The sequence below is a fragment of the Herpailurus yagouaroundi genome, unplaced genomic scaffold (assembly GCF_014898765.1).
Source record: "Herpailurus yagouaroundi ecotype Mexico unplaced genomic scaffold, PumYag 67164, whole genome shotgun sequence".
In the NCBI taxonomy this organism is placed as follows: domain Eukaryota; kingdom Metazoa; phylum Chordata; class Mammalia; order Carnivora; family Felidae; genus Herpailurus; species Herpailurus yagouaroundi.
Window position 1 is genome coordinate 249,094 of NW_024420010.1, and position 22,403 is coordinate 271,496.

At 37.8% G+C, this 22,403-nt stretch overlaps 1 protein-coding gene across 5 annotated transcripts in view; it reads right to left on the bottom strand.

Annotated features, from left to right (window-relative positions):
- Window positions 1–22,403, bottom strand: part of PFKFB1 (6-phosphofructo-2-kinase/fructose-2,6-biphosphatase 1) — a 152,190-nt gene that overhangs the window by 61,315 nt on the left and 68,472 nt on the right. For 2 of the 5 annotated variants that reach the window (XM_040467027.1, XM_040467029.1), the window contains exon 2: window positions 19,574–19,688. The exons of the other annotated variants lie outside the window; for them this stretch is intronic. In XM_040467027.1, coding sequence (XP_040322961.1) covers window positions 19,574–19,619 — 46 coding nt within the window. In that variant the 5' untranslated portion in view covers window positions 19,620–19,688. The remainder of the gene's footprint in view (window positions 1–19,573; window positions 19,689–22,403) is intronic. 5 annotated transcript variants of the gene reach the window in all.

Here is a 22,403-nt window from a genome sequence, read left to right on the forward strand (position 1 = left end):
GAGAACAAACTGAGGGTTGATGGGGGGTGGGAGGGAGGGGAGGGTGGGTGATGGGTATTGAGGAGGGCACCTTTTGGGATGAGCACTGGGTGTTGTATGAAAACCAATTTGACAATAAATTTCATATATAAATAAAAAAAAAAAGAAACTTATCCCATTCACAATTGCACCAAGAACCTTAAAATACCTAGGAATAAACTTAACCAAATGTGAAAGATCTATGTATGCTGAAAATTATGGAAAGCTTATTAAGGAAATTTAAGAAGATGCAAAGAAATGGAAAAATATTCCATGCTCATGGATTGGAAGCATAAATATTAAAATGTCAATACTGCCCAAAGCAATCTACACATTCAATGCAATCCCAATCAAAATTTCACCAGCATTCTTCTGAAAGCTAGAATGAACAATCCTAAAATTTTTATGGAACTACAAAAGACCCTAAATACCCAAAGTAATATTGAAGAAGAAGACCAGAGTAGGAGGCATCACAATCCCAGACTTTAGCCTCTACTACAAAGCTGTAATGATGAAGACAGTATGGTATTGGCAGAAAACAGACACATAGACCAATTGAATAGAATAGAGACCCCAGAATTGGACCCACAAAGTGCATGGCTAACATGCATGCCATTTGACTAAGCAGGAGAGAGTACCCAATGGAAAAAAGACAGTCTCTTTACCAAATGGTGCTGGGAGAACTAGACAGAAACATGCAGAAGAATGAAACCAGACCGCTTTCTTACACCACACACAAAAATGAACTCAAAATGGATGAAGGACCTGAATGTGAGACAGGAAACCATGAAAACCCTAGAGGAGAAAGCAGGAAAAAAACCTCTCTGACCTCAGCCGCAGAAATTTCTTACTCGATGCATCCGCAAAGGCAAGGGAATTAAAAGCAAAACTGAAATATTGGGACCTCATCAGGATAAAAAGTTTCTGCACTGCAAAGGAAACAATAAAAAAAAAAAAACTAAAAGGCAACTGAAGGGAGAGTGGGTGATGGGTATTAAGGAGGGCACCTTTTGGGATGAGCACTGGGTATTGTATGAAAACAAATTTGACAATAATTTCATATAGATAAATAAATAAAGAAATAAAGAAATAAATATAAAAATAAAAGGCAACTGAAGGAATGGGAAAAGATATTTGCAAGTGACACATTAGATAAAGGGCTAGTATCTAAAGTCTATAAAAAACTCACCAAACTCCACACATATAATAATGTGGAAAAACAAATAATCCAGTGAAGAAATGGGCAGAAGACATGAAGAGACACTTTTCCAAAGAAGATATCCAGATGGCCAACAGACACATGAAAAGATGCTCAACGTCACTTCTTCTCAGGGAAATACACATCAAAACTACAATGAGATATCATCTCATGCCAGTCAGAGTGGCTAAAATGAACAAATCAGGAGACTATAGGTCGTGGGAAGGATGTGGAGAAATGGGAACCCTCTTGCACTTCTGGTGGCAATGCAAACTGGTGCAGCTACTCTGGAAAACAGTGTGGAGGGTCCTCAAAAAATTAAAAGTAGAACTACCTTATGACCCAGCAGTAACACTGATAGGAATGTACCCAAAGGATACAGGAGTGCTGGTGCATGGGGCACTTGTACCCCAATGTTTATAGCAGCACTTTCAGCAATAGCCAAATTATGGAAAGAGTCTAAATGTCCATCAACTGACGAATGGATAAAGAAGGTGTGGATTGTATACACAATGGAATACTACATGGCAACGAGAAAGAATGAAATCTGGCCATTTGTGGCAATGTGGGTGGACCTGGAGGGTATTATGCTAAGTGAAATAAGCGAGGCAGAGAAAGATGGATACCATATTTTCCGCTCATATGTGAATCTGGAAAAACTTAACAGAAGACAATGTGGGAGGGGAAGGGTGAAAAATAGTTACAGAGGTAGAGGGAGGCAAACTCTAAGAGACTATTAAGGACTGAGAAAAAACTAAGGGTAGATTGGGGTGAGGGAGAGGAGAAAGTGGGTGATGGGCAGGGAGGAGGGCACTTTGAATGAGCACTGGGAAGCCAATTTTACAATAAATTATATTTTTTAAAAAAGTGCTGGGGGGATCCAGAAGATGGTGACGTAGGAGGACGCTGGGCTCACTGCGCATCCTGATGATCACTTCGATTCCACCTACACCTGCCTAACTAACCCAAAAAACCACTAGAAGACTAGCAGAGAGGAGTCTCCAGAGCCAAGCTCAGATGAGAGGCCCACTGAAGAGGGTAGGAAAGGCGGCGAGGCGGTGCACGCTGCACGGACTGGCAAGAGGGAGCCGGGGCGGAGGGGTGGCCCGCCGGCCAAGCAGAGCCCCCTAGTCTGGCTTGCAAAAGCAGAGGGGCCCGACCAAGTGTGTTCAGACAGCAAGCGTGACTTAGCATCCGGGAGATCATAAGTTAACAGCTCTGCTCAGAGAGCGGGAATGCGGGAGGACAAAGGGAGGGAGAGTTGCTGAGCCCCGGGATGACAGAGCTCAGTTTGGCAGGGAACAAAGGTGCTCCCCAGTGCCATTATCCCTCGCCCATTCCCCAGAGAAAATCCCAAAAGGAACCAGTTCGTGCCAGGGAACGTGCTTGCTCTGCACAAACACCCAACGCTGTGCTTCTGCAGAGCCACCCCTCCGGCAGCCGGTCTGACTCCCTCCCACTGCCACAGGGCCCCTCCTGAAGTGGATCACCTAAGGAGAAGCGAGCTAAGCCTGCCCCTCTTGCCCCCGTGCACCTTGCCTACCCACCCCAGCTAATACGCCAGATCCCCAGCACCACAAGCCTGGCAGTGTGCAAGTAGCTTACACGGGCCACATCACCCCACAGTGAATCCCGCCCCTAGGAGAGGGGAAGAGAAGGCACACACCAGTCTGACTGTAGCCCCAGCGGTGGGCTGGAGGCAGACATCAGGTCTGACTGACGCTCCGCCCACCAATTCCAGTTATACACCACAGCACAGGGGAAGTGCCCTGCAGGTCCGCACCACTCCAGGGTCTATCCAAAATGACCAAACGGAAGAATTCCCCTCAAAAGAATCCCCAGGAAATAACAACAGCCAATGAACTGATCAAAAAGGATTTAAATAATATAACAGAAAGTGAATTTAGAATAATAGTCATAAAATTAATCACTGGGCTTGAAAACAGTATAGAGGACAGCAGAGAATCTCTTGCTACAGAGATAAAGGGACTAATGAACAGTCAGGAGGAGCTGAAAAACGCTTTTAACGAGATAGAAAATAAAATGGAAATGACCACGGCTCGGATTGAAGAGGCAGAGGAGAGAATAGGTGAACTAGAAGATAAAATTATGGAAAAAAGAGGAAGCTGAGAAAAAGAGAGATAAAAAAAATCCAGGAGTATGAGGGGAAAATTAGAGAACTAAGTGATGCACTAAAGAGAAATAATATACACATAATTGGTATCCCAGAGGAGGAAGAGAGAGGGAAAGGTGCTGAAGGTGGACTTGAAGAAATAATAGCTGAGAACTTCCCTGAACTGGGGAAGAAAAAAGGCATTGAAATCCAAGAGGCACAGAGAACTCCCTTCAGAGGTAACTTGAATCGATCTTCTGCATGACATATCATAGTGAAACTGGCAAAGTACAAGGATAAAGAGAAAATTCTGAAAGCAGCAAGGGGTAAACATGCCCTCACATATAAAGGGAGACCTATAAGACTCGTGACTGATCTCTCTTTTGAATCTTGGCAGGCCAGAAAGGATTGCCAGGAGATCTTCAATGTGTTGAACAGAAAAATTATGCAGCCGAGAATCCTTTATCCAGCAAGTCTGTCATTTAGAATAGAAGGAGAGATAAGGTCGTCCCAAACAAACAAAAACTGAAGGAATTTGTCACCACTAAACCAGCCCTACAAGAGATCCTAAGGGGGACCCTGTGAGACAAAGTACCAGAGACATGACTACAAGCATAAAACATACAGACATCACAATGACTCTAAACCCATATCTTTCTATAATAACACTGAATGTAAATGGATTAAATGCACCAACCAAAGACATAGAGTATCAGAATGGATAAAAAAAACAAGACCCATCTATTTGCTGTCTACAAGAGACTCATTTTAGACCTGAGGACACCTTTAGATTGAGAGTGAGGGGATGGAGAACTATTTATCATGCTACTGGAAGCCAAAAGAAAGTTGGAGTAGCCATACTTATATCAGAAAAACTAGACTTTAAATTAAAGGCTGTAACAAGAGATGAAGAAGGGCATTTTATAATAATTACAGGGTCTATCCAGCAGGAAGAGCTAACAATTATACATGTCTATGCGCCAAATACGGGAGCCCACAAATATATAAAACAATTACTCATAAACATGAGCAACCTTATTGATAAGAATGTGGTAATTGCAGGGGACTTTAACACCCCACTTAGAGAAATGGATAGATCATCTAGATACACGGTCAATAAAGAAACAAGGGCCCTGAAAGACACATTGGATCAGATGGACTTGACAGATCTGTTTAGAACTATGCACCCCAAAGCAACAGAATATACTTTCTTCTCGAGTGCACATGGAACATTCTCCAAGATAGATCATATACTGGGTTACAAAACAGCTCTTCATAAGTATACAAGAATTGAAATCATACCATGCATACTTTCAGACCACAATGCTATGAAGCTTGAAATCAACCACAGGAAAAAGTCTGGAAAACCTCCAAAACCCTGGAGGTTAGCCATCCTACTAAAGAATGAGTGGGTCAACCAGGCAATTAGAGAAGAAATTTAAAAATATATGGAAACAAACGAAAATGAAAACACAACAATCCAAACGCTTTGGGATGCAGCGAAGGCAGTCCTGAGAGGAAAATACATTGCAATCCAGGCCTATCTCAAGAAACAAGAAAAATCCAAAATACAAAATCTAACAGCACACCTAAAGGAAATAGAAGCAGAACAGCAAAGGCAGCCTAAACCCAGGAGAAGAAGCGAAATCATAAAGATCAGGGCAGAAATAAACAATACAGAATGGAAAAAACTGTAGAGCAGGTCAACGAAACCAAGAGTTGGTTTTTTGAAAAAATAAACAAAATTGACAAACCTCTAGCCAGGCTTCTCAAAAAGAAAAGGGAGATGACCCAAATAGATAAAACCATGAATGAAAATGGAATTATTACAACCAATCCCTCAGAGATACAAGCAATCATCAGGGAATACTATGAAAAATTATATGCCAACAAACTGGACGACCTGGAAGGAATGGACAAATTCCTAAACACCCACACTCTTCCAAAACTCAATCAGGAGTAAATAGAAAGCCTGAACAGACCCATCATCAGCGAAGAAATTGAATCGGTTATCAAAAATCTCCCAACAAATAAGAGTCCAGGACCAGATGGCTTCCCAGGGGAGTTCTACCAGACATTTAAAGCAGAGATAATACCTATCCTTCTCAAGCTATTCCAAGAAATAGAAAGGGAAGGAAAACTTCCAGACTCATTCTACGAAGCCAGTATTATTTTGATTCCTAAACCAGACAGAGACCCAGTAAAAAAAGAGAATGACAGGCCAATATCCCTGATGAATATGGATGCGAAAATTCTCAATAAGATACTAGCAAATCGAATTCAACAGCATATAAAAAGAATTATTCACCATGATCAAGTGGGATTCATTCCTGGGATGCAGGGCTGGTCCAACATTCACAAATCAATCAACATGATACATCACATTAATAAAAGAAAAGATAAGAACCATATGATCCTGTCAATTGATGCAGAAAAGGCCTTTGACAAAATCCAGCACCGTTTCTTCATAAAAACCCTTGAGAAAGTCGGGAGAGAAGCACATACTTAAGCATCATAAAAGCCATTTATGAAAAGCCCACAGCTAACATCATCCTCAATGGGAAAAGCTGAGAGCTTTTTCCCTGAGATCAGGAACACGAAAGGGATGCCCACTCTCACCGCTGTTGTTTCACATAGTGTTGGAAGTTCTAGCACCAGAAATCAGACAATAAAATGAAATCAAAGGCATCAAAATAGGCAAAGATGAAGTCAAGCTTTCGCTTTTTGCAGGTGATATATTATACATGGAAAATCCGATAGACTCCACCAAAAGTCTGCTAGAACTGATCCATGAATTCAGCAAAGTCGCCGGATACAAAATCAATGCACAGAAATCAGTTGCATTCTTATACACTAACAATGAAGCAACAGAAAGACAAATAAGGAAACTGATCCCATTCACAATTGCACCAAGAAGCATAAAATACCTAGGAATAAATGTAACCAAAGATGTAAAAGATCTGTATGCTGAAAACTATAGAAAGCTTATGAAGGTACTTGCAGAAGATGTAAAGAAAATGAAAGACATTCCCTGCTCATGGATTGGAAGAATAAATATTGTCAAAATGTCAATACTACCCAAAGCTATCTACACATTCAATGCGATCTGAATCAAAATTGCACCAGCATTCTTCTCGAAACTAGAACAAGCAATCCTAAAATTCATATGGAGCCACAAAAGGCCCCGAATAGCCAAAGTAATTTTGAAGAAGAAGACCAAAGCAGGAGGCATCACAATCCGAGACTTTAGCCTCTACTACAAAGCTGTCATCATCAAGACAGCATGGTATTGGCACAAAAACAGACACATAGACCAATGGAATAGAATAGAAACCCCAGAACTAGACCAACAAATGTATGGCCAACTAATCTTTGACAAAGCAGGAAAGAAGATCCAATGGAAAAAAGACAGTCTCTTTAACAAATGGTGCTGGGAGAACTGGACTGCAACATGCAGAAGGTTGAAAGTAGACCACTTTCTCACACCATTCACAAAAATAAACTCAAAATATATAAAGGACCTGATTGTGAGACAGGAAACCATCCAAACCCTAGAGGAGAAAGCAGGAAAAGACCTCTCTGACCTCAGCCGTAGCAATCTCTTACTCGACACATCCCCAAAGGCAAGGGAATTAAAAGCAAAAATGAATTACTGGTGCCTTATGAAGATAAAAAGCTTTTGCACAGCAAAGGAAGCAACCAACAAAACTAAAAGGCAACCAACGGAATGGGAAAAGATATTTGCAAATGACATATCAGACAAAGGGCTAGGATGCAAAATCTATAAAGAGCTTCCCAGACTTCACACCCAAAAAACAAAGAACCCGGTGAAGAAATGGGCAGAAACCATGAATAGACACTTCTGTAAAGAAGACATCCGGATTGCCAACAGGCACATGAAAAGATGCTCAACGTTGCTCCTTATCAGGGAAATACAAATCAAAACCACACTCAGATATCACCTCATGCCAGTCAGAGTGGCCAAAATGAACACATCAGGAGACTATAGATGCTGGCGAGGATGTGGAGAAACGGCAACCCTCTTGCACTGTTGGTGGGAATGCAAATTGGTGCAGCCACTCTGGAAAACAGTGTGGAGGTTCCTCAGAAAATTAAAAATAGACCTACTCTATGACCCAGCAATAGCACTGCTAGGAATTTACCCAAGGGATACCGGAGTACTGATGCATAGGGGCACTTGTACCCCAATGTTTATAGCAGCACTCTCAATGATATCCAAATTATGGAAAGAGCCTAAATGTCCATCAACTGATGAATGGATAAAGAAATTGTGGTTTATATACACAATGGAGTACTACATGGCAATGAGAAATACGAAATATGGCCCTTTGTAGCAACATGGATGGAACTGGAGAGTGTGGTGCTAAGTGAAATAAGCCATACAGAGAAAGACAGATACCATATGGTTTCACTCTTATGTGGATCCTGAGAAACTTAACATAAACCCATGGGGAGGGGAAGGAAAAAAAAGTGTGTAGAGGGTAGAGCTAAAGCATAAGAGACTCTTAAAAGCTGAGAACAAACTGAGGGTTGATGGGGTGTGGGAGGGAGGGGAGAGTGCGTGAGGGGTATTGAGGAGGGTACCTTTTGGGATGAGCACTGGGTGTTGTATGGAAACCAATTTGAGAATAAAGTTCATCTTTTGAAAAAAAATAAAAAATAAAAAGAAAAAGTGCTGCAAACAGCTAACCCTTAATCTATATAAACAAACATCTGCAGGGAGCAACAAAGTCCAGGTATTTGCTTATTTTTCATAGATTCTACTGCTCAACATACACTCATAAGTAGACTCAGCTAAAACTTTTTAATAAATTGCTAACGTGGTTGTGGGCTTGTATGAGAATGTGAAGCCCTTGGGGGTTGAAGACCTAGGTGGTTTTGCATCCTCTTCCAGACTTCCTCTACGAATTCCACCAGGTGCTGACAGGGAAGATAGAACAATCCTGAGATGTCCTATAGTTCTGGCTTGGGGAGTAAAACAGAATAGCAGCTATTGCTGAAATTGTGCCCAGACCATTCTCCTTTTATATCCTATGAAACAAAAGCTTTAGTCTTCACAGAGAAAGACAATGCAACTGTAACTTGAGAGTGGTAGTGGAAATTAACTGCAGCTGACAGAGGGAATAGCCAACACTACTGAAACTCTGCCCATACCAATCTACTCCATCTCCCCTAAAGCAAATAAACCTTAATGTGAAGGAAGAAGGGTGATGTCCTGGGCCTACCACTGTAGTTAGAGAAGAGGCAGCACACATGGGAAGGTCACACCTCCAAGACTGAGGATAAGCATGCCAAAGCTGAGGCTTAATCCGACTAACATGAAATGTCATTAGTCACCTATTCCTTACTACCAGAGTAAAAAAAAAAAAGTAAAATAATAGATTACATCTTCACACAAATAGAAGATTCATCTTCATACAAATTGTCTCCAGAGAGCAGCAGAAAGGGAAGAATCAAGGCAAGAAAGAAATAGTCTGAAGAGAAAAAGAAATCATCAGGACCAGATTCAGGTATAATACACATATTGAAATTATCAGGCAGGGAATTTAAAATAGCTATGATTGATATATTTAGAAAAAACTTTATTGGAAAAGGTAGACAACATGAAAGATCAGAGAATTTCAGTATATGGATGAAAAGTATAAGAAGGAATCAAAGGAAAATCAAGAGAAAAAAACTACAGTAATAGATCTGAAGAATATCTTCAATGTGTTCATAAGTGAACTTAACATAGCTGAGGAATCAATGAACTTGAGGATATATTACTAGAAATTAAACACATTAAAATGCAGGGAGAAAAATTAGTAAAAGAAAAAAGAATAAAACATCCAAAAATTTTGGGAAAGTATCAAATAGTGTAATATATATTTATATATAAAATATATGCAATATATAATTAGAATGACAAAAGGAGAAGAGGGAGATAATGGGAAAGAAGAAATATTTGAAGAAAGAATTGTAAAAAATTTCTAAAATTGAGTTATTGATACCAAACCACAGATCCAAGTATCTCAGAGAACACCAAGCAGAGTAAATAAATTTTAAAAAGAACCACAACACACCCAGATGTATCAAATTCAAATTGCAGAAAATCAGGCAAAAATAAAATATTGAAGGAGGCCAGGAAAAAGGAGTGGCAGGAACACCTTACCTACAGAAGAACAAGGAGAATTATGCTAGACTTATTGTCAGATGCCACATAAACAAAAAGACAGTGGAATAAAAATTTTAAAGTATTGAAAGCAAACAACAGTGACAACACCACAAACCGTGCCAATCCAGAATTCTAAATTCAGCAAAAATATCCTTCAAAAATAAAGGCAAAGTAAATGCTTGTATTTCAGACATACAAAAACAGAAAATTCATCACAGGCAGAACTGACTTATAAGAAATATTAAAGAACAATATTCAGAAAGAAAGGATATGATATAGGTCAAGAAACTGGATTTACATAATTAAAGAAGAGCATTGGGAAAGGAATAAATAAAAGCAATATATATCTTTTATTTTACATATTCTTAATCGTTCTAAAAGATAATTGTTTTAAAAATTGTTAATGCTTATTTATTTTTGAGAGAGAGAGGGAGAGAGAGAGAGAGAGACGCAGAGCATGAATGGGGGAAGGGCAGAGAGGGAGGGAGACAGAATCTGAAGCAGGTTCCAGCCTCTTAGCTGTCAGCACAGAGCCCAATGTGGGACTCAAACCCACAAACCATGAGGTCATGACCTGAGCCAAAGTTGGATGCTTGACTGACAGAGCCACCCAGGTGCCCCTAAAGGATAACTGCTTAAAGCAATACTAGTAATAATGTATTGTGTGTTTATAACATATATGAAAATTAAATAAGTACAACAATGACAAAGAAAGTGAAGAAGATTCTGGGAATATTCTGTTATAAGGTGCTTGTTCTACATGTAAAACAATATAGTGTTATTTGAAGGTGAACCCAAATTACTTTAAAATATACATTGTAAACCCTAGGGGAACCACTAAAAAAGTTAAAAAAAAAAGAGATATAAATAAATAAATAAATAAATACAATAAATAAAATGGAATCATAAAAATTCTCAAATCAGATGAGAAGAAGCCAAAACAAAATGTTAAAAAAGAAGCAAACAGGTCTGGGAAGATGGTGGTGGAATACGAAGACTCTAGGCTTGCATTTCTTTGTGAATGCTACTAGATAACTATCAAATCATCCTAAATGACCCAACAATAAACCTAAAGACTGGCAGAACAAATTCCACAACTAAAGGTAGAGAAGAGGTCACACCAAAGAAGGCAGGAGGTGTGGAGACACAGTTTGGTAGAGAAACGGATCATGGCTACCATGGTGGGGAAGGAGTTGAAGCAATAGAAAAGGGTCAGAGACAGACTAGCACACTGAGAAGCCCACAGGGGGAATACAAGCCACCATAGAAATTGGCTTGGAAAGCAAGACAGGATGAATTTTGTGAGTTCTTGAAACCACCTGGGTTTAAAGTCTAGAGATTTAAAGGTCAGGAGGCTTTGGCTCTGGGAAAGCACAGAGGGCATTGGGGCTGTTCTTGGAGAGAAAGCAGGGCAAATAACGTGTGGACATACAACATGGAAACAGCAATATGAAGAGTACCTGGGGTACACAGTGGGGGAGGATATCTGCATATCTTGTAGTGTGTCAGCATTCAGGGAAAGACCCCTCTGGTAACAAAGGGCAGGCACCATTTTCCTCCCCAGCCTTTCAGTTTAAACACAGGGTCACTTGCAGGAACCAATTAGACTATACTTGACACGAAACTTGCTTACACCAAGCCCCAACCCCCCCCCCCATGCTGTGGTGGAACCACCATTCTCAGTCATGCTTGCCTCAGTCCCATTGCAGTGGGCTCCTTCCCCTAGAAGACCAGCTTAAAGCCGTGTCCATACTGCATTTATCAAACCAGGAGTTTTTCAGGGCCTTGGTTTTAGTAGCAGTGGTGAAAGGTCTTATTTCACAAGGAGACCAGAGCACATCTTAGTTAAAACTTGTCACATTCAGGTAGGGATCACATATTGCCCACAACAGACAAAAAGAGCTTCTGCAGATGACTGGCCTGAGGGTAGAGCACCCAGGACACAATGGCAGAACACTTGCAGCATACATTAGAGACACCCCCTGAAGTACTAAGCCCTGGGGTACTATACTACACTACAGAGCACTACAGGACATCTTCTTCATAAGACCATTATCCTCAAGAACAGGAGAAGTAGTTGACTTTCCTAAGACATTGAAACATGCATAAAGACTTAGAAAAAAATGATAGGACAGAGAATTCTATCCCAAATGAATGAACTGGATAAGGCCATGTTGTATTTAAACTGCTGAATGGGAAAAAAACTGCAACCAAGATACTCTATCCAGCAAGGCTACCAACATTGGAAGGAGAGATAAAAAGTTTCTCAGACAAACAAAAACTAAAGGAGTTACTGATCACTAAACCAGCCAGCAAGAAATATTAAAGGGGACTCTTTGAGTGGACAGGAAGAACTATAAATTAGAATATGAAGATAGGAAGCACAAAAGCAGTGATAATTAATATTTCTGTTAAAAAAACAGTCAAGGAACCCACAAAATAAAAGGTTGTCAAATATGACACCATATACCTAAAACGTGGGAAGGAGTGGAATAAAGAATCAGTTCAAATTTAAATGACCATCAACTTAATACAGATTGCGATATACAGAAGATGTTATGTACAAGATAATTTTTTTTAATATATGAAATTTATTGTCAAATTGGTTTCCATACAACACCCAGTGCTCATCCCAAAAGATGCCCTCTTCAATGTCCATCACCTACCCTTCCCTCCCTCCCACCCTCCATCAACCTTCAGTTTGTTCTCAGTTTTTAAGAGTCTCTTATGGTTTGGCTCTCTCCCACTCTAACCTCTTTTTTTGTACAAGATAATTGTAACAATGAATCAAAAACCACTAATAGGTATGCAAAGTATAAAGAGAAAGGAATCTAAATGTACCACTAAGAAAAAACAGCATATCATGAAAGAGAGAAAGAGTAATAAGAGAACTTCAGAAACAACCACAAAACAAGTAATAAAATGCCAATAGATACATATATATCAATAATTACTTTGAATATAAATGGACTAAACATTCCAATCAAGACACAGGGTGATATAATTGATTAAAAAGCAAGACTCACCTATATGCTGTCTACAGGAGATTCATTTTTAGACTAAAACACACCTGCAGATTAAAACTGGGAATATGGAAAAAAATATTTATCATGCAAATGGATATTAAAAGAAATACAGAGGAACAATAATAATGTCAGATAAAGTAGATTTTAAAACAAAGACTGTCAGAAGAGACAAAAACAGACACTCTATATAATCATAATGGGGACAATCCAACAAGAAGATATAACAATTGTAAATATTTATGCACCCAATATGAGGGAACCCAAATAAATAAAACAGATAATAACAAGTATAAAGGAACTAACTGGTAGTAATACAATAGTAGTAGGGGATTGTAACATGCCACTTACATCAACGGACAGATTATCTAAACAGAAAATCAACAAGAAAACTATGGCTTTGAATGGCACACTGGACAAAATGGACTTAACCAATGTATCCAGAACATTCCACCCTAAAACAGCAGAATACACATTTTTTTCAAGTACACATGAAACATTATCCAGAATAGATCACATATTAGACCACAAAATCAGTCTCTACAAATTAAAAAAAAATGAAAGTCATACCATGAATCTTTTCTGACCACAACGTTATGAAATTAGAAATAAACCACACACACACACACACACACACACACACACACACACACAAATTGGGAAAGGTCATAAATACAGGGACATTTGATAATATGCTACTAAACAACTAATGGGTAAAATAAGAAATCAAAACAGAAACCAAAAAGCACATGGGAACAATTGAAAATGAAAAAAAATGGTCCAAAACATTTTGGATGAAGGTAAAGCTGTTCAAAGTGTGAAGTTTATAGCAATACAGGTCTACCTCAAAAATAAAGAGAAATCTGAAATAAACAGCCCAACCTCACACCTAAAGTAACTAGAAAAAGAAAAACAAACAAGGGGAACCTGGCTGGCTCAGTTGGTAGAGCATGTGACTATATTGGGGACATGAGTGCGAGCCCCATGTTAGGGGCAGAGATTACTTAATAAATAAAAGTTTAAATTTTTTTAATTTAATTTTTAAAAATTTTTTAATGTTTATTTCTGAAAGAGAGAGACAGAGTGCTAGTGGGAGAGGGGAAGAGAAAGAGGGAGAGAGACACAGAATCTGAAGCAGCTCCAGGCTCTGAGCTGTCAGCACAGAGTCCGACGTGGGGGCTTGAACCCATGAACTGTGAGATCATAACCTGAGCTAAAGTCAGGCACTGAACTGACTGAGCCACCCAGGCACCCCTAAAAACTTTTGAAAAATGAAAATATCTTTAAAAAAGAAAAAGATAAACAAACCCTAAAATAGCAGAAGGAAGGAAATAATAAAGATTAGAACAAAAATAAATGGTACAGAAACTAAATAAACAATAGAACAGATCATTAAAAAAAGGAGCTGGTTCCCTGAAAAAAATCAATAACATTGATAAACCTGTTGCTAGACTTATCAAGAAACAAAGAGAAAGGACTCAGATAAATAAAATTACAAATATAAGTGCTAAATAACCAACACAACAGAAATACAATCATAAAAGAATCTTATGTAAAATTATACGCCAACAAATGGGACAATCTAGGAAAAAATGGATAAATTCCAAGAAACATATAACCTAGTAAAGCCGAAACAGAAAAAAAAAATAGAAAATTTTCATAGATTTATTACCACCAAAGAGATTGAATCAGTAATCAAAAACCTCCCAACAAAAATCCAGTACCAGACAGCCTCACAGGTGAATTTTACCAAATATTGAAGAAGAGTTAATACCTATTCTTCTCAAACTATTTCAAAAAGAAGAGGAAAGAAAACTTCCAAATTCATTCTATGAGGTTAGAATTACCCTGATACCAAAACCGTATAAAGACATCACAAAAAAAGAGAACTAAAGACCCATATCTCTGATTAACATAGATGCAACAATCCTCAACTAAATACTAACAAACTGAATCCAACAATGCATTAAAAAAGCATTGCCATGATCAAGTGGGATTTATTCCTGGTATGCAGGAGTGGTTATGTGGGGAAATAGGTTCTACTTACACAAATAGGTTAGAAAAAAAGCTTAGGGCAGAAAGCTGCCTCTACAAGGCGAAAGCACCCAAGGTTAGCTAGCAAGATATTATAATGGGATCATGAGTAACTTGTTATATCACCTGCAGGAACTTACTTTCCATCTGGTGCCAATATACTATTGTTCTTTGCTCACCAGCTCCACTTTCCCCCCAAACCCTTTGCTTCTTACACACACAAATTAATGATTACTATCTGATTTCTTCACGTTCACCATATGTGTAAGATCTTGAGTGCTCAAAATACAGAGACGAAGCCCCTGTTCAGGGCTCTTGTCTCCTCACGGACATTAGCCTCTCTTGTATTCAGTTCTGTGTCCACTCTCTTGCTGGACAAGAGAGAACTCCAAACTCATAGTCTGTGACATGGTTCAATATTCAAAAACAAATCAACATGATACATCATACCAGTTAAGAGAAAGGATAAAAACCATATGATCATTTCAATAGATGCAGAAAAAGTATTTGTCAAAGTACATCCATTCATAATAAAAAGCCCTAAGTAAAGTAGGTTGAGAGTGAACACACCTCAACATAATGAAGGCCATATATGAAAAACCCACAAAGAGCATCATACTCAATAGGGAAAAAACAGGGCTTTCCCCCTAAAGTCACGAACAAGACAAGGTTGTACACTCTCACCACTTTTTTTCAACATAGTAGTGGAAGTCCTAGCCACAGCAATTAGACAATGAAAAGAAATAAATGGCATTGAAATTGGTAATAAAGAAGTAAAACTTCACTATTTGCAGATAACATGATACTATATATAGAAAACCATAAAGACTCCATCAAAAAATGACTAGAACTGATAAACAAATTTAGTAAAGTCACAGCATACAAAAACAATAAACAGAAACTGGTTGCAGTTCTATACACAATAAGGAAGCAGCAAAAAAAAAATTAAGAAAACAATCCCATTTACAATTGCACCCAAAATAGTAAGATATCTAGGAATAAACCCAACAAAAGAAGTTAAAGACCTGTTCTCTGAAAACTAAAAAACAATGACAAAATAAATGGAAGAGGACATAAAGAAATGGAAAGACAGGGGCACCTCTGTGGCCCAGTCAGTTGAGTGTCTTGCTCTTAATTTTGGCTCAGGTCACAATCCCAAGGTGATGGGATTGAGCCCCATGTTAGACTCCACACTGATTGTGGTACCTACTTAAGATTTTCTCTCCCACACCCTCAGCCCCAATTCCCCACTCACACACTCCCTAAAAATAATTTAAAAAAAGAAATGGAAAGACATTCCATGCTCATTGATTGGAAGAACAAATATTGTTAAAATGTCCATAATACCCAAAGCAATCTACACATTTAATTCAATCACTATCAAAATACAAATAGCATTTTTCACAGAATTAGAAGGAAAAAAGTCCTAAAATGTCTATGGAACCACAAAAGACCCCAAAGAGCCAAAGCAACTTTGAAAAAGAAAATCAAAGCTGGAGGCATCACAATTCTGTACTTCAAGTTATATTACAAAGCTGTAGTCATTAAAACAGTATGATAGTGGAACAATAATAAATACATAGATCAATGGAACAGAATAGAAAACCCAGAAGTAAACCCATAATTTTATGGTCCATTAATCTTTGACAAAGCAGGAGAGAATATCCAATGGAAAAAAAGTCTCTTCAACAAAAGATATTGGGGAAACTGGTCTGCTACATGCAAAAAATTATACTTGACCGCTGTCTTACACCATACACAAAGATAAATTCATACCAGCATAAAAATCTAAATGTGAGACCTGAAACTATAAAAATACTAGAAGCGCACACAAGCAGTAAGGTCTCTGACATCAACCATAGCAATATTTTTCTAAATATGTCTTTTGAGACAAGGGAAATAAAAGCAAAAATGAACTATTGGGACTTCATCAAGATAAAAAGCATTTGCACAGCAAAGGAAACAATAACGAAAACTAAAAGGCAGCCTACAGTACAAATGAAGATATTTGCAAACAACATATCTGATAAAGGGTTAGTATCCCAAATCTATAAAGAATTTATCAAATCCAACATCCAAAAAACAAATAACCGAATGAAGAAATGGGCAAAAGATATGAATAGACACTTTTGCAAAGAAGACATACAGATGGCTAACAAACACATGAAAAGATGCTCAACATTACTCATTATCAGGGAAATACAAGTCAAAATCATATTGAGATACCACCTCATACCTAAAATGGACAACTCAGGAAACAACAGATATTGACAAGGATGCACAGAAAGGGGATCCCTTGTGCACTGCTGGTAGGAATGCAAACTGATGCAGCCACTCTGCAAATTAGTATGGAGGTTCCTCAAAAAATTAAAATTAGAACTACTCCATGACCCAGCAATTGTACTACTAGGTATTTATGCAAAAGATATAAAAATGCAGACTCTAAGAAGCACATGCACCACAGTGTTTATAGCAGTGCTATCTACAATAGCCAGAGTATGGAAAGAGTCCAAATGTCAATCGACTGATGAATGAATACAGAAGATGTGGTGTATATACATACAATGGAGTATTACTTGGTGATCAAAAGGAATGAAATCTTGCCATTTACAACTACATGGATGGAACTAGAGTGTATTATGCTAAGTGAAATAAGTCAGTCAGAGAAAGACAAATATCATATGATATCACTCATATGTGGAATTTAAGAAACAAAATAGGTGAACATAGGGGAAGGGGAGAAAAATAAGATAAAAACAGAGAGGGTGGCAAACCATAGAGACTCTTAAATACAGAGAACAAACTGAGGGTTGCTGGAGGGGTGTTGGTTGGGGGGATGGGCTAAATGGGTGATAGGTATTAAGGAGGACACTTGTTAGGGTGAGCATTGGGTATTTTATGTAAGTGATGAATCATTGAATTCTACTCCTGAAATAATTATTACACTATATGTTAAATAACTGGATTTAAATAAAATTTAAAAATTAAAAAAAAAATTCAGTTAAGAAATGGGCAGAAGACATGAACAGACACTATTTCCAAAGAAGACACCCTGATGGCTTACAGACACATGAAAAGATGCTCAACATCACTCTACATCAGGGCAATACAAATCAAAACCACGATGAGATACCACCCTACACCTGTCAGAATGGTTAACATTAATAACACAGGAAACAGGTGTTGGTTAGAATGTGGAGAAAGGGGAACCCTCTTGAACTGCTGGTGGGAATACAAACTAGTGCAGTCACTCTGGAGAACAGTATGGAGGTTCCTCAAAAAGTTAAAAATAGAACTACCCTATGATCCTGCAATTACACTATTAGGTATTTACCTGAAGAATACAAAAATATAGATTCAAAGGGGTACATGCACCTCAATGTTATAGCAGCATTATCAACAATAACCTAACTATGGAAAGAGCCTAAATGTCCATCAACTATTAAGTGGATAAAGAAGAGATGGTGTGTGTGTGTGTGTGTGTGTGTGTGTGTGTGTGTGAGTGTGAGTGTGTATGTATATATATATATATACATTACTAGTATGTATATATACATTATATTATATATATTTATATATTATACATATATACATATACATTATATACTATATGTATTGTATAACATATATAATATACTATATTATATATAATACACATTATAACATATGTATTATATATATATATATATATATATATATATATATATACACATACACATACTCAGTCATCAAAAAGAATGAAATCTTGCCATTTGCACCAACATGAATGGAGCTAGAAAGTATTATACTAAGTGAAATAAGTCAGTCAGGGAAGACAAATTTCATATGATTTCACACATATGTGGAATTTAAGAAACAAAGCAGATGAACCTATTGGAGAAAGAAAAACAAACCACGAGTCTCTTAATGATAGAGAACAAGCTGAAGATTGATGGAAGGATGAGGTGGGAGATGGGCTAGACGGGTGATGGGCATTAAGGAGATCATTGTTATGATGAGCACTGGGTGTTGTATGTAAGTAATGAGTCACTGAATTCAACTGAAACCAATATTGTACTGTATGTTAACTAAGTAGAATTTAAGTAAAAATTTCAAAAGAAAGAAAAAGAAAACAGAAAACAATGGAAAAAAAGGAACAAAGCAAGGATATCTACTTTCATCACTTTTATTCAATAGCACTAAAACTCCTAGTCAGTATTATAAGCCAAAAACAAACAAATATAAGGTATACAGATTGTATACAGATTGTACAAAATTCCAGTAAATCTGCAAAAAATTCTGCTGAGGAACATCATCAAAATACATGATAGCCAATTGCCCCATGAGCTGGACCTAAGCACTCAGAGGCTCCTCACTCCCTCCTCTGTCCTAGGAATATGGGTTTCACTTGCTTTTCCCACTCCCAGAGGCTGCTCCGAGGACAAAATTGAGATGGTGATATGTTGGAAATACCTGCATGGGGGGGGTGGTGTCTGGGTGTCTAAGCCAGTTAAATGTCTAACTCTTGATTTCAGCTAAGGTCATGATTTCATGGTTTGTGAGATCATTGGGCCCTGTGGTGACAGCGAGGACACTCCTTGGGATTCTCTTTCTCACCCTCTCACTCTGCACCTCCCTCTGTCTTTCAAAATAAATAAACATTTTTTTAAATGAAAATACCGGGGTGTCTGGGTGGCTCAGTATGTTGAGCATCTGACTCTTGGTTTCTGCTCAGGTCATGATCACAAGATCGTGGGACAAGCCCTGCATCAGGCTCCATGCTCAGTGTGGAGTCTGCTTAAGTTTCTCTCTCTCCCTCTGCCCCTCTTCCTCACTCACGCTCTTTCTCTCTAAAATAAAGGGAAAAATAAAGGAAAATACCTGTATGGTATGTTACTGAGCCAGTTAGGGCCTCATAATAAACTTTTAAGATTTGGAGACCAGGTGCAGGGATCCATTTTTCTTGCTGCTAGCCAAGACAAGCCTTGTATGTAGGTTCCCATTATTATTATTAAAAATTTCCGCCTACCCACCTGGAATAGCTTGCCTCTTTCTTTGATCTCTCCCTGCCTTCTTCATAAGGGATCTAGGTTCATATTACACCTGGGAAGCTCCTGAGAGGGTTCCAAGCAACAAATACTCCTAGAACTAATAAGTGATTTTATTAATTTCACAGGATACAATGTCAACACAAAAAAGTCAATCATATTCCTATAAATAAGCAATTAATAGCTAAAGAACAAAATTAATGAAAAAACTATAATACTTCTAATAAGATAAAAAAAATACTTAGGTATAATACTAACAAAACCTGTATAAGATCTGTATGCTGAAAACTGCAAAATGCTCCTAAAAGAAATCAAACAACTAAATAAATACACATATCGTGTTCATGGATTGAAAGACTCAACATAGTAAATATGTCCATTTTCTCCAAAATGACCTACAGGTTTAACAGAATATCAATAAAAACTATCATCAGGATTTTTTTGAAAATATAGACAAACCAACTCTAAAGTTAATATGGAAGATCAAAGAAACTAAAATAGTTAAAATAATTTGCAAGTTAATAACAATTTTGGAGGAAACTCCGTACCTGATTTTAAGATTTACTATAAAACTACAGTGCTCAAGACAGTGTGGTATTGTCAAAAGGGTAGACATATATGTCAATGGATTAGAATAGAGAGCCCACAAATAGACCCACACAAATACAGTCAATTGATTTAGGAAAATCGAAAGCAATTCAATGGAGAAAATAGAGACTTTTCAAAAATGGTGCTAGAACAAATGGAACTCCCTATACAAAACATGAACCTCAACACAAGCCTTGTACTTTTGCAAAAAAGAACTCAAAATAGATTATTATGCTAAATATATAATGTAAATATATAAAACTTTTAAAAGATACTTCATCCAGTTTTAATTTATTTTTGTGTACGGTGCAAGAAAGTGGTCCAGGTTCATTTACTGAAGAGACTGTCTTTTTTCCATTGGATATTCTTTCCTGCTTTGTCAAAGATTAGTTGGCATATGTTTGTGGGCCCATTTCTGGGTTCTCTATTCCATTGTATCTATGTGTCTGTATTTGCAAATGAAATATCAGATAAAGGGTTAGTATCCAAAATCTATAAAGAACTTATCAAAGTTAACACCCCAAAAAACAAATAACCCAGTGAAGAACTGGGCAAAAGACATGAATAGACACTTTTCCAAAGACATACAGATGGATAACAGACACATAAAAAAATGCTCAACATCACTCATCATTAGGGAAATACAAATCAAAACCACAATGAGATACCACCTCACACCAGTCACAATGGCTAAAATTAACAACCCAGGAAACAACAGATGTCGGTGAGTATGCTGAGAAAGAGGATCCCTTTTGCATTGCTCATGGGAATGCAAACTGGTGCAGCCACTTTGGAAATTAGTATGGAGGTTCCTCAAAAAATTAAAAATAGAACTACCCTATGACCCAGCAATTGCACTACTAGGTAGTTATCCAAAAATACAGGAGTGCTATTTCGAAGGGACATATTCACCCCAATGTTTATAGCAGCACTATTGACAATAGCCCAAGTATGGAAAGAGCCCAAATGCCCATTGACTGATGAATAGATAAAGAAGATGTGGTATATATATGTATATATGGAATATATGGAATATATGTGTGTGTGTGTGTGTGTGTGTACACACATATATATACACATACACGCAATGGAATATTACTCAGCTATCAGAAAGAATGAAATCTTGCCATTTTCAACAAGGTGGATGGAACTAGAGTGTGTTATGCTAAGCAAAAGTAGTCAATCAGGGAAAGACAAATATCATATGACTTTACTCACACGTGGAATTTAAGATACAAAACAGATGAACATAAAGGAAGGGAAGCAAAAATAATATTAAAACAGGGAGGGGGACAAACCTAAAAGACACTTAAATACAGAGAACAAACTGAGGGTTGCTGGCAGGGTTTTGGTGGGGGGATGGGCTAAATGGGCAAGGGGCATTAAGGAGGACACTTGTTGAGATGAACACTGGGTGTTATATGCAAGTGATGAATAACTAAATTCTACTCCTGAAACAATCATTACATTATATGTTAGCTAAATTGTATGTAATTAAAAAAAGTAAATTAAAGGGTGCCTGGGTGGCTCAGTCGGTTAAGCGTCTGACTTCAGCTCACGTCATGATCTCCCAGTTTATGGGTTTGAACCCGGCGTCAGGAACTGTGATGACAGCTCAGAGCCTGGAGCCCGCTTTGGATTCTGTGTCTCTCCCCTTTAAGGGCCCTCCTATGTTCATGCTTTGTCTCTCTCTGTCTCTCAATAATAAATAAATGCCAAAAAATAAAAATTAATTAATTAATTAATTTAAAAAATAATTTAAAAACCTTAACACCCAAAAAATATATAATCCAATTAAATAATGAGCAGAAGACACGAATAGACATTTTTTCCAAAGACATAGAACTGGCCATCGGGCACAGGAAAAGATGTGGTCAACATCACTGATCATCAGGGAAATACAAATCCACACTATAATGAGATTCATCTCATACCAGTCAGGATGGATAACACCAACAACACAAGAACAACATGTGTTGTTAAGGATGTGGAGAAAATAGAACCTTCTTGCACTGTTGGTGGGAGTGCAAACAGGTGCAGCCACTGTGGAAAACATTATGGGGTCTGGGCTCCTCAAAATTTTAAAAATAGGACTATCTTATGATCCAGCAATTGTACTCCTAAATATTTACCCCAACAATACAAGAATATTAATTCAAATGGATAAATGCACCCCAATGTTTATAGCAGTATTATCTACAATTGCCAAATTATGGAAACTGCCCAA